Consider the following 12947-nt stretch of genomic DNA (forward strand, 5'->3'; position numbering starts at 1 on the left):
GTGTTGTGATTGTAATGTGTGTGTTCTGGTGCGTCGACGCCATCCCTGGTTCCGGATTCTGTTGGAAAAGAAAGGGTTAGCCACGACACAACTCCCAACCTGTGATGGCGATCTTGGCGCTCCATTTCGAAGTACCATCGAGGACGGACTGCTTCACCGTATTCATGTGCGTCGAGTGTCCATCTGGTTCCATGCTGAACACGCGTCTGTTACATACATATTCGTTTCAATAGCACGTTCTATACAAACTTCTAGAAGAACTAAAATTAAGCAACTTCTTAATTACAATTGTATTAAAATTTCAAACCATAAATCTCTCCAATCTAAGCTGATCTATAAAATAGGGAATTAGTCATCTTTGCAAAAAATAACAGAATTTAACATAGAATCAAAAATGTTTTACCTGATGAGTTCAAAGATTTCTGGCATGTCTCTTTCCCGTTGCTTCATTCGTTCTTTCATGGCTGTTATGATAGAGTTTGCTTTGTCCTCGGCACCATGTTTGGAAGACTTCTCGGCCGCCCCTGCGAAACACACTGCTCAGGCGGTGCAAAGACAGTTCTTGATGCTGCGGGCTGCGCCAGGCAGGGGCTCCCCGCCCTGCAGTCAGGCCTGCCACGACCACTCATAGAACACAACCTAACCAGAATCCAACTTGGCAAACAAAAACAGAAATGAGGACTTACTGTCGGTTCTAGTTACGTCAATATTCCTGAGCTGCGCCAGCCGAAGCAAACCTGAGCACGACGCCACCATCGCAAAATTTTAAATTTTTAAATATTAGACTCCGTTATATCATACCCTTGATTTTCACTGTATTAGTTATGTCTGTCATGAACTTGTAATTTATATTAACTGCGCATTTCAGGCAGCCTTTTAAAATGGTTAAAAGAATGAGAATTTAAATTATTAAAGAATAAAAGAAGAGATAGTCAAATAAAATTATAGACGCGAGAAAGAAAAACATTTAATCTAAGACCACATATAATGTTAAGTGGAGAGGTTGTGGATTGCGTGCACACAATGCTAACATTCAAATTGTTTAGTCCATTTTATTAGGGCACTGGTGTATTTGAAGCGTCTAGCCAATTCGGTTAAGAGTGTTTAACACAGTGGATTGTAAAGTAGGGTATTGAGAATTCGACTCCGTTCCAGGATTTTGTTAGTTTCGGCGTTGGGCGGGGCACCCGAAGGGAGAGGACCGGGTCCCTATCTACATGATAAAGATCTACACTTCAAAAACATACATACCACAACACTACGATGAAGATTGTATACGTGTCATTGTCTAATGGTATGTATGAAGAGGAAGTGTGTATGTGGTGTAAAGTATTGATATAATGCCTTTAAAATGTAGACTATGACTATTATGATGACGTGCAGTCGAAGTTAAAAAAAATCACATTATTCGTTACAACCGACTGCCCGCCTTAATGAATGTGCACAAATGAGATTAAAATTACAATAGGGAATAATTTTGAAAATAGTGTAAACCGTATATCGATAGCCATGCACCGATGAAGCGAACACCGATTTTGATGGGTAACTCATGCTATTATATGAGGTCTGACACAAGAGAAAGGAAGAAATACAGTAAAATAAAACAACATAAACATCAGCAAAAAATATTCAATAAGTCTTCCTGCCTCAAAAACATTATACAATGGACGATTTTATGACGATGTTTGATCGTTAAACACACTGCTGAACACACATGCAACCTTTGGCACAAAGCACACATAAAGGCAGGAAATTATTATTCATTGGACAGAAAAACACTGAGTAGAAGAAATGCCCAAAAGTGTGCAATATACCTTACCATGCACTCCATGAAACTACATTTCAGGGCCTTCACTACCTACCTTTAAATTCAGTTGGCTAGTTGTTTTGTCATAGCACATCAAGAACAACATCAAAAAGTACGAAACACAAGTAAAAATTTGAATATAGAACAATAAAGCGAAGAATGACAATTTTCGTGTCACCAGTACAGACAATGTGACCTCTGTGAGAACAACTTGACACAACTTGAGTTTAATAAGGGAGAGCGCTTCGCAGCTCCCAACAAACATTATCTTCGTCAGTTTATTGGTTTTTTCTCTTCAAATATAATGACGTAACGATTGATCTTAGAAAAGTCGAAATGCGTAAAAAGGTTCTATTGGTATTAACAATTTACTTGAGACAACATGTTTTACATATTAATTTAGTATCAATTTATTAGATTATTTATTTATTTTATTATACTAAAGTACTTTTTAAATCTCGTAAATTTAGGCTGAGAACTGAAATTAGAAGTGGTTTTAAAATTTGCAGTAGACAAAAACGAAACTTACTCTGTAGGCAGTCAGCGTTGAGGAGATCTTTACACTTTTCGTGACACTTGACACCGCATTCTGTACACCTGACACCTTGCCTTGCAATTCCCCAAAGTAGGCCCTCGCATTCATAGCAATATGTTGGTGATGTCGCCGTCCAAAGTACAAAATTGTGGGGTGTGGTTGAAGATATGGGGTAGATAAGTGCTTGTAAAGTTTTCTTATACACATGCATTTTCTGTAAAGAAATTGTTGACGTAATTAAGGAAAATTCAAATGTAGGGCATACTCACTCTCCTTTATCCACTGTAAGTTATTCTTATTAGAATAATAAACTATACTACTATATAATAAACTATTATCTAACTTTGACAATAATTTTACCTAAAACCTTACCACACAAAGATTTTCACTTATAATGTTACCTCACCTCTCGAAAGGCTTTTAAGCGGTAACAGCCTTGTTTGCTTACTGAATACCAAAATGTTACCTGTTATAGTTGCCTTCAAATCGGAATTCGCGCCTATTGTATACCATACCCCACATATTCCGAGATATGATATTTTATTTAAAATAAATTGCTTTAAGTAAATATAAAAATGTTTTTATAACATACGGTGGTGCTAATATTATTACACAGGTCAAGTGTTCGCAAATACAGAGTATCTATGATATAATAAATATTAATATTGATAGAATATTAATTGTCTCACCAATTCTTCGTCATTCAGTGTTGCTCGATGCACAGCAGATGTCAACCCGGCATTTCTCTTAGTAGCAGCCATGGTCTGAGCAAGAAAATAATTTCAATAAAACAAATTCATAATGTATTTTTATTTCTACGCATGCCTAAAAGCTTTCCGTGTTTCATCATACGTTAAAATTTCAATAATTATTTATAAACCACTATAAAATGTGCTTAAAACGCATAAACAATATTGTTATAATCTAAAATATGTTTACCTACAAGTAAAGCCTATGTGCATATTTTATATGGAATTAATATTAATATAACGTCAATCCGTAGTCATGCATCTTTGGGCAAAGCAAGCAAAAAACGTTGATGATGTTAAATAATAATAAATCGGCCGTATGTTGTTCGAAATTGATTATAAACGTGTTTTAACAATTATTACATTCAAATTCTACAGCTTCTGTATGCTACAACCTGCACATTGCAAATACATTTTTTTCTTACGTATAAAACATATATTATATATTATAATATAGTAAGTTCTGTTGGTAACATTAATATATGAGGTGTTACTATAATACTCATACGTAATACATTAATATACATAATCAAAGTATCACGTGATTGGTTTTTTCGTGAGTTGTTGCCCAACGTTTGTCATTATTATTATATAGCGAACCTGATTTAGTTCGATTAGGCAACTGTCCTTGTCTAGAGTAGAAACGAATAAGTTAATAATAAGGGATATAGAAACCAGACCATTACATATGACCTATTGCTTTTATTAATTATTACTGTTCTATCCATTAGATACAACATTAGGCCGATTTAACACTCTGCATATTTAAAGCTATTATTAGAACTGCATGCAGAAATAAGAAAGTTTATTGGGAGAGATATACCTTGAGAACCTGCGGGTCCACGGTTGGGGATAAAATGCAATATAACCATTAATTTAATCAGGAATATTCGTTATTCATATCTACAATTAGGTGACCTCTAAATTTCGATCCAGGTTATGATGATAGGCTCACTAAAACATTAATCAATACGGCCACCAAGGTTAGAAAGGAAAATCACATAAGAAATAACATTGATACACCAAAGAAAGTTTATAAACTAAAATTTAGGTTAATATTGAAAGAAGTATGGGAAATGTTTTTTAATGTGTTACTTTTTTACAAAGCAATAATCGTATAAAGTGAAATACGCCAAAACATAATCGTGTTTTGTTAGATAAAGTAGAAATACGTTTAATTTCAAAATACGAACAAATTTTAAATATCGAATTTCTGTGGTTATTAAAAACGCTTACGAAAATCCCATAGCCCTTTCAAGGAACACACAAGTTGACTCCTGAAGAAAACATTTATTACGCGCCTAATGTTACTAAGCATGAGAAAGCTAACGTTGACGCGAGCGTGACATCAACAGTCAGTTTCAAATAAACCTTTGGAAAGTTTCAAAGGCTTAGTAAATTGAAACCGGCCAGATAGGACATAAACTAATTTCCTCGGGTCTCTTATCAAGATCAGAAAGGTTACTTACAAGTTCGGAAACGAGTGGTATGGATTTTCTTCTTGGTCTAATATCCGGCATACTATCAATGTTGCTATAAAATGGATTATCTCCCGGGTGCCTAAAATAAAGTGTTATTATTATTATTGTATGTATATTTTTTTACATATATAAAAAAAATACGTAGGAATGTCCATAATAAACAGTAAATTTAATTAAGTAATAATTTATAGGATCTTGTTCAAAAACACATTTGTTATTTAAAATGAAATATTTAGAAATAAACCTATGATGTATGTGATGAACTAGTAGTAGTTCTAGTTAAAACACCACAATTAAGTTAAAAATATTTTTTGAATGATACATAAAATATCTAAATGAAAAATCTATAGTTATGCTATGCAGCCTTTTTGACTTCAAGGCATATAACATTGGTTATTATATCAATTTAAACCTTTAATATTTTATGTCAGAAATCTACGTACCCATTGCCTCGTCCGCCTTGCTCGTTGAATCCACCGGTTCCATTCTATAAAAAAGCAAAATAAAAAATTAATAAAAACAAAAAAAACTTAAACCTAACATTTATTTAAGAACAATAAAATAATATACAATAAATCACATGATAATTCTTATAATATCATTCATAAAGTTTATATTATTATAAGAACCAACACAATTACAAAACTTATTAATAGTAACAATTGAAATGGAGAATTAATATCATAAAAACCTACAAAGATATCTAATAAATACTATTGTCCTTTTACAATTGTTCAAACAATGGTAGAATTGAAATTAACAAACTCATTGTAAATATTTTTATAGCCGTAGTATAGGATTCGGCGAACACCATATGGCAGAAGCAGGATTGTATACACTTAATCCCAATACATATCAACGTTAAGCTTTTATATCATATTTGCTACACAATTCATATCTTTAATAGCTGTACGTAACGCCTAATTTGCCTACCACAAGTGCCAACTAACAATTTACCAAAGTGTCGAGCTACGTAACATACTCACACTAATTTGTTTCCTCTACTCTAAATTACATAATTGTGACACTCATTTTATAACGATGAATTTGTGAACTTCGATGTTTTGTAAATAGCGATTTATATTGTACGCAAAAATATATCTGAGGCCTGATTCGTATATTTGATATGACATGATATGGTGATGAATTTGTACCACAAAATTATTTTCGATGCTTGACGCTCTTCAAATGAAGTTGAGAAAGCAAAAATGCTTAAACTACCGGCCTAGTTATATAATTTGTTTGAATTTTGTCGACATGAACAAGTGAAGTCAAAAAAATGCTAATTTGCTAAGCAGACATAAATTATTGTAGCAGTAGAACTAGTTATTGCCTCATATTAGAAACAGTAATTTTGTTAATATGCCACCTTAATCTATTTCGTATTCATAAGAGCACCTATCTTCTAAGTAAATAGTATTTTATAAGTACTGTAAAATGAACTTCATTAATATTGTATAGCTGAAGTATCAACGGCGTATAAAAGTGTTGTCAAAGAAGAGTATACTCAAAGATGTTTGTATATAAAGTTGGAATGAGACATAAATATTCACAACCTCAGTATTTTAAGCATCTTTTTCTAACAGGTAATATAAACCAGACGAAAAGAGAGAGAGAAAACGTCAACTGTGCTCATACACATTAAGCTTTAGTATGGAATTAATACTGGTAATAATTACCAACTATCACTTAACAATACTATCATATTATATTCCAATATTATTCAAAATTAATATTTTCAAACGGTATTTTAAAATACGTGTCAAGCCATAATATCTCGATTACATTTTTATATATCTAACTTTTAACTCTAATTTCGTGAAATTTTTGCATTAAGTAACTTACACCTGCGCTAACTTTGTCCTTTTCTGTTGATGGTGTGGTAGCAACCGGTGTCTCTGTAGTTTTTTCTTCAGCTTTTTTGTCTTTTAGAGCCTTAAGCAACTTCCATTTGCTTCCAGCAGGAGCATCTTGATGAGGTGGTTGTTCAACACCCATAGTTTCTTGTCGCATTTGAGGCATTTCGTCATCTTCTTCAAACTCGTCGCCACTTTGAACTGGACTATCAGGTCCAGATGTTTCTCCGGAGCCAGAATCGGCGTACGATTTTTCATCATCCGAATATTTTTGAGAAATAGCGTCTTCAATTTTTTCTTCCATATCAGGAAATGTTGTAATGTCTTTCCATGTCTCTTCCGTTTTTGCTTCGTCATATTTGACTTTAATAGGAGCTGTTTTAAGTTTCAACTCCCGTAAAACATAAGACATCCTTTCTTTTAATATGTCATTGGGTTCTTCCTCTAATGTTTCAGGTTCTTCAAGTAGTAAATGTTCTCTTTCTATATCTTGGCCTGAATGCTCCATTTCTTCTAGCTTCCGGAGCTCGTAACGGTACCATTCGTCTTCGGAATCAATACTATCTTCAGTACTTTGCCTCCTTGACGATACCCTTGACCCACTTCTCCAGGAATGTGTACTTCGACTGTCATCATCGTCGTGTTTATTAGGAATATCAAGACTTTGTTGATGTCGTGGTTGAAATTTATTTTGCATGCCTCTGTTACTTTGCAAAGAGGGACTCCTTTCTGGATATACAAAGCCCTCGTCAGCACGTCCTGTATTGTTTTTTACTACTTCAGGCGGGCTTAATTTATTTTGTTTTTTATCGTTGTATTTATCTGAGTCGTCTATTATGTCCTCAGCAAAATTAGTTTCAATTTTTGGTGGAGAAGTTTCTGAAGTATCATCGGTAATAGACGATGATTTACGTAAACGGTATTTGCCTAGAGCACGAGAAACTGCAAACTCTTGTGAACTTCCACTGTATGATTTGTTATTATCACTATGAGAGTCTTCTGATGTGATTGAAGACTTTTTCATATCACCTACAGTTGCGAATATGGCAGCAGGTGAATCGTTATCTTCTTTTTCATCTTCGAATGGGTCGACGTTTGAAATATCAGTATCAATATCCAGTTTTTCCAAGTCTTGAATGTTATTTTTATTCATTTGACTAACTCTAGCAAAGTGAAAGTCAATATCGTCACTTTTATCTCGCGGTATCCCGTTCGATGTTGAAGGGTAACGTTCATGTTCTTCTAATATACATTCATCATCAGCATCTCCTTGCAATTCAGCTCGTTGCTGCTGTAATTCTTGAATCATTTGCTGTTGTTCTATTTTTTCTTGACTGTTTATTTTTCGTTGCTTTTGTTTAATAGGAACCTTTGAAAACATATTATTTTCATGAATTGAATCAGAAAACACACTATCGCTGTCTTCTGACTGAGCACTCGATCGACCACCAGACCATTCTGTTTCAGAAGTCTCTGGGTCTGATAAAGATTGATGACTAGCTTGTTGTTTTCTCCTTGCCTTTTGCAATAAACCTGACATCGAGGCTACTAAATGGTATTTTTTCTTTCTTCTTTGTGCTGACAATAGCCTTTCTTTCAAAGTTTTTTCTTGTTGCTCCTGATCAACAGAATCTACACCAGATGGAAGGGAATGTGACCTATGCTTTTTAGGTAAATGCAAATCTGGCAACCACTGACTCATCGAAGTCATTGCAGATTTTAAAGATGAAGTTCGTTTAGGCTTTTTACTTTGCCTATCTTGGGTCTTCATTTTTAAGTTCGAAGAAATAGATAAATAGCCTGACTCTGAAACTAAAATACCACTAGAATCCATGGTATACTGATCTTTTTTAATTTTTTGGTCTGAACCTGATTTTTCATGACTCTGTATGTCGGTTGTAATGTTTCCGTTACGTTGGTCATACTGTTGTTGTTTAAAGTACTCTTGTTGTAATTGATTTTGAAATTGCTTTCGTTCCGTTATACTGAGAGAGTGTGATTTTAAACTTAGTGTTTCTACTGAGCTCGTTGGTGATCGACTTCCACCTTGCCAAGACATACGTTCTTCTAACGGTGTACGTTTTGGTGAGTCATACCTACTAGATGTAGGATAGTATGATAATGCGTCGTTAAGGTTTCCAGGAGGATATCCCGTACGAGACACTTTATATCCATTTTGAAAACTGCTATCTGATCCGGTCATCGTATTTGTTCGAGTCAAGGATTTCTTGTTAAGATTATTTCCAGACATAACTACTGTTTGTGCATGATAACTTGGTTCAGGAGGATATGGATCTATAGCCTGTTTTATATCTGATTCTAAAATTTGATTTCTATCTATTAACTCGGAAAAACTTCTATCTTCAGTAAGCATTCCTCTCGGTGTGCTATACACAGTAGTAAAAATTGGTTGTCTATTTCCAGCTACCGAGTATATGGATGGTGCATCATGACCGTAATAATACTCTCCTATATTACTAAGTGTAGTTTGACTCGGTACAGGAAAATTACTGTCATTTTTTATAAACATGTTACCGACATTATCATGTAACTTATTAAGATCAATTATATTTTTTTCATCCTTTGGATTATCAGGCTTATGTGAAATATATTCCTTTTGGTATTGTTTATCTTCATATAGATATGAATCTACCAAGGTTTCTAAATATGGTTTTGCATCTTCATAAGTATTTCTTTGAATTGATTGTGGTGATTGAACTCTTATTTTATGACCTTCTTGAATATGTGACACTCGGCCAGTTTTCGGAGAGCCTGGACTTTTTTCTAAACTCGACCATCCACTCATAGATGATAATCCAGAATCTGACTTAGCTGTTACAATGTTAGTGTTATCTCTTTTCAAATGCTTCGGTGATGTTTTTGGAGATTTAGGCGACCTAGGACTTAATCTCATATTTTCTGCTTGCATAGTTGTAAGGCCTGTCGAAAGTAAATTTTGATGCCTTGCTAATGTTTCATTATTATTTTCGATAGGCCCAAATATATCAGCTCCATTTGGTGGTGCTGGAGGTGGAGGACTGGGAGATTTACGCAGTTCACCAAAAGTCAAATCAAGTCGGTTATCCACGCCTCCATCATATAAATCATGTATCGATGTTGGTGAGTGTTGTTCTTTGCTTTGTTTATAAGAGTCAGTAAATGCTTGTTGAGTGATCTTAGAAGAAAAGTAATTTTGCCCAGTATGATCGCTAACTTGATAATCCGAGCCATAATCGAATCGGTCTTTTGATAATGCACTGGGAGATTTAGATGCTTTAGCCGCATTTATCTCGGCATTTGCTACAGCAGAACTATAAGCTAAACGACCTGTTACTGTTGTATAAGGTTCAGTAGAAGTCCTTTCTGGTACAAATTTCCGGCGTGGAGAAAGCGAATTGGGTAAATAGTCCACGGTTCTATCTCCAACTGTGCTTTCAGTTAGTGATAATCTAGATGGTGATTTATCTGTAAGTATATTATCCTTTGGTGTTGTAAGCATAAATTCATCAAAACTTTTCATCATATCATTCAAGGCCCAATTATCACCGCCTATATAAACGCCCTTTAACTGTTCATTAATTATATTTCCATCTTCCACAAGTGCTTTTGCTTCTATATCTCTGTCATGTTTTGCTGTGATCTTAATTTCTGGACTAAGAAGTCTAGCTTTTAAGTCTTTTAACTCTCTTGAATCTTTGTGTAATTGCGTAGTCAGCCTATCTAATTCATGCAATTTATCTACAGTTATTTGTTCTATTGTACCTAATGTAGACATATGGACTAAATCTCTTTCACTTATACCAGGCCCACTTTGTATACCCCGATAATGTTTATAATCTTTTGCACTATATATTTGGCCAGCAGATGCTATATCTAATTCAGGCTCCTCAGGTGCTTCCCAAATCATGTCTAGCTGTGACGTAGGTCTTGATGTTTCTTCATAAACGTAATCGTCCCTATAAGCTTGGTTTAAACTTCTATAAAAAGCTTCGTCCGATTCCATTACTTCTTCTTGCTGATCTAATAGAACAGCATTTCGACTGGCTATATCTAGTCCCTCTTCTATACCATCTTCCACAGTCCCATTTCCGAGTATTTCCCTTATCACTTCAAGTCTAGAAAGAGGATCTCGAGATACACTTCGACATGTATAAAAATCTAGAAGAGTTGATATAACACCCTGTTGATCTGCGAGCAAAGACTCGAGTCTTTCTAATCGATCCCACATTCTTACATATTCTTGGCTGAGGAGATCTAAGGCTCTCCACGCGTACTTGAGCTCAGTTTCCAGAATATTAAGACGAGTACCGAGCCTCTCCATATAGTCACTGATAATGTAGTCGCCTGAATAGGGGGGCAGGTCAGGAGGTAGGGAGAGGGAGCCGCAATCGTCCATATCGGCCGCGGCACCCCCACTCCCTCCTCCCTCGTTTTCCTCCATCATGCCGCTTGCGCCTGCCCCAACATTGTCGAGAATTTCGTGCATCATCTTGTGATCGAAGAGTGAGCTGGCCACATCCTTCACTATGAGTCATCCCATATCTTACACTTAACACTTTGCACACAAAAAAATCCTATGCCGCGAACAGTTTTCATTGAAAACATTTTAACACTTCACTTTCAGTGCATTTTGTCCACTTTATAGTTTAGATTTAAAAAATAATATATTCTTTAACACTGCATATACTTTGTACTTCGACGGAATAGTTAATTATTAATTTTAATTAATATTATTGCACTTCTGTAAGGATATAATTGGTTAGTCTTGAAACAACATCACTAGTTTGCACATAATGAGGGTTATGCACACACTAGTGGGGAGTTCTAAAACCTCAGGAAGACACATCAACAACACAAAATTCAATTCAATTATTAGTATCGATAGGTTATGGACAATTCTTTTGTGTGTTTTACGTTTATGTGTCTTTGTCGGAGGCAGCTAAACGGTTCGATTAAGATTCCACATGAGAAAATCTCAGTGGTGGAAAGCACGCCCAGCATAGAAGGATAGAAGGGATAAGGAATGCCAGGTCATGCTACCGCTTCGCTAAATTAGGATAAGGATGTATATTGTATACTTCATACATATTTATAGACAAATATATTCTATGAACCTATTGTTATTAAAGCAAATAGACTTGATAGCAAATAAATACAGTAACGGATATAGAGTATTTGGAATGGTAATTTCTGATTGAAATGCTTGGAAACCCGCCAAAGCCTGCCAAAAGTTTAGTTAAACACTAATTGGATTTGTAGGCCATACTCAATAAAAGACGATTCAAAGACGTTTTATGCGACATATCAATGAATTGGTTATTATTTATAACCTCATACTGTTTTACATGTTCAATTGTTGTTTGTGTGTGTTACAATTCCAAATTTGAAATTGATTCATTTTACTATATTCATCAATAAGAGCCAATCACTGTGACAAGTCGTGAAAGCGCGTGCCAAGTTTGGCCACACCGCAACGCGCGAACAAATGGTCCAAAGATTATTACGCTAGAGCGGCAGTGAAAAGAGAAATGCACTTGGCAATTGTTCAAATATGGGGCCAGATGTTGCACTCCGAAGCCGACTTGTTTCATAACAAGTTGCGGTTAATGAACCCGCTCGGTTTGACGCGACGTCTCTTAAGAACATGTTAGAAATATTTTTGTACGAGTAAACAAGGGTTGTGTTATTGCATTGGTATAGATAAAACAAGCACTGAATATTAAAGTAAAAAAATATATTTTTTACGCTTCATGCGTCCCTAACCATATGAAATAACAAAATTAAGAAATTTGATTTGAATTCCATTTTAAAATTTCACTTATTTGTGACCACAAAAAATCTTTGTAGATTGTTGTTTAAGCTTATTCGTGACAAATTGTAATCATGATTTAACACGCACACTACTCGCGTTAAACATAAATATTAAGTAACTATTATATGCATAGCGCGTTAATGAAGGAATTAATATTAATGTTTTTATTTTGTTTATAAAATAACTAGTTATTTCCTTAAATAAACTTGGGATTGTTGTTTTTCTCATTAGATATTGCTATCTATGATTTGATAAATACTATAATAACTGTTGAAAATCTAAAACATTCAAAGAAAATTAGTTAGAAAATGTGAAAACACGTTTAAAATCTATATGAAAATGTAGTAAAAGTACTCGATAATAAGATCAATAACGCAGCATTACGTTATAATACATGCTACGTTATCAAGCGTGAATGTCGTAGCAATTTCGTAGTACTTCGTAGTGTTGACACGCAGTCATGTTAGCTTTACTCTTTAGCCTACACTTCAGTGCCCCCTGATATAAAATAACGCTAAATATTTAGATATGACCTTAAGCTCATACTTTGATTTTTTTCTAATATTATGAATCCTTACTCTTTCATGTAAAACATGTAGTCAGTGAATATCAAGTCTATATGATAATAACACTTTTCGATAAATGAACTTCACACATGTCGCATAAAGAAATATGAATAAAAATGTAAATATAAATTTCTGTTTAAT

General features: G+C 34.5%; 1 protein-coding gene across 12 annotated transcripts in view; it reads right to left on the reverse strand.

Moving 5' to 3' along the window:
- Positions 1–11662, reverse strand: part of LOC125050601 (protein unc-13 homolog A) — a 49275-nt gene extending 37613 nt beyond the window's left edge. Inside the window, exons 1-8 of one of the 12 annotated variants that reach the window (XM_047650547.1) lie at positions 6418–11661; positions 5016–5059; positions 4561–4651; positions 3915–3923; positions 3032–3106; positions 2337–2556; positions 404–524; positions 100–206 (exon numbers count right to left, since the gene is read on the reverse strand). In XM_047650547.1, the coding sequence (XP_047506503.1) occupies positions 100–206; positions 404–524; positions 2337–2556; positions 3032–3106; positions 3915–3923; positions 4561–4651; positions 5016–5059; positions 6418–10917 (5167 nt within the window). In that variant the 5' untranslated portion in view covers positions 10918–11661. Of the gene's footprint in view, positions 1–99; positions 207–403; positions 537–2336; positions 2557–3031; positions 3107–3914; positions 3924–4560; positions 4652–5015; positions 5060–6417 lie in introns of all 12 variants that reach the window. The other 11 variants (XM_047650543.1, XM_047650554.1, XM_047650551.1 and 8 more) reach the window with 11 other exon arrangements.
- Between the last annotated feature and the right edge of the window lie 1285 nt (positions 11663–12947).

This window comes from Pieris napi, chromosome 6 (genome assembly GCF_905475465.1).
Source record: "Pieris napi chromosome 6, ilPieNapi1.2, whole genome shotgun sequence".
Taxonomy (NCBI): domain Eukaryota; kingdom Metazoa; phylum Arthropoda; class Insecta; order Lepidoptera; family Pieridae; genus Pieris; species Pieris napi.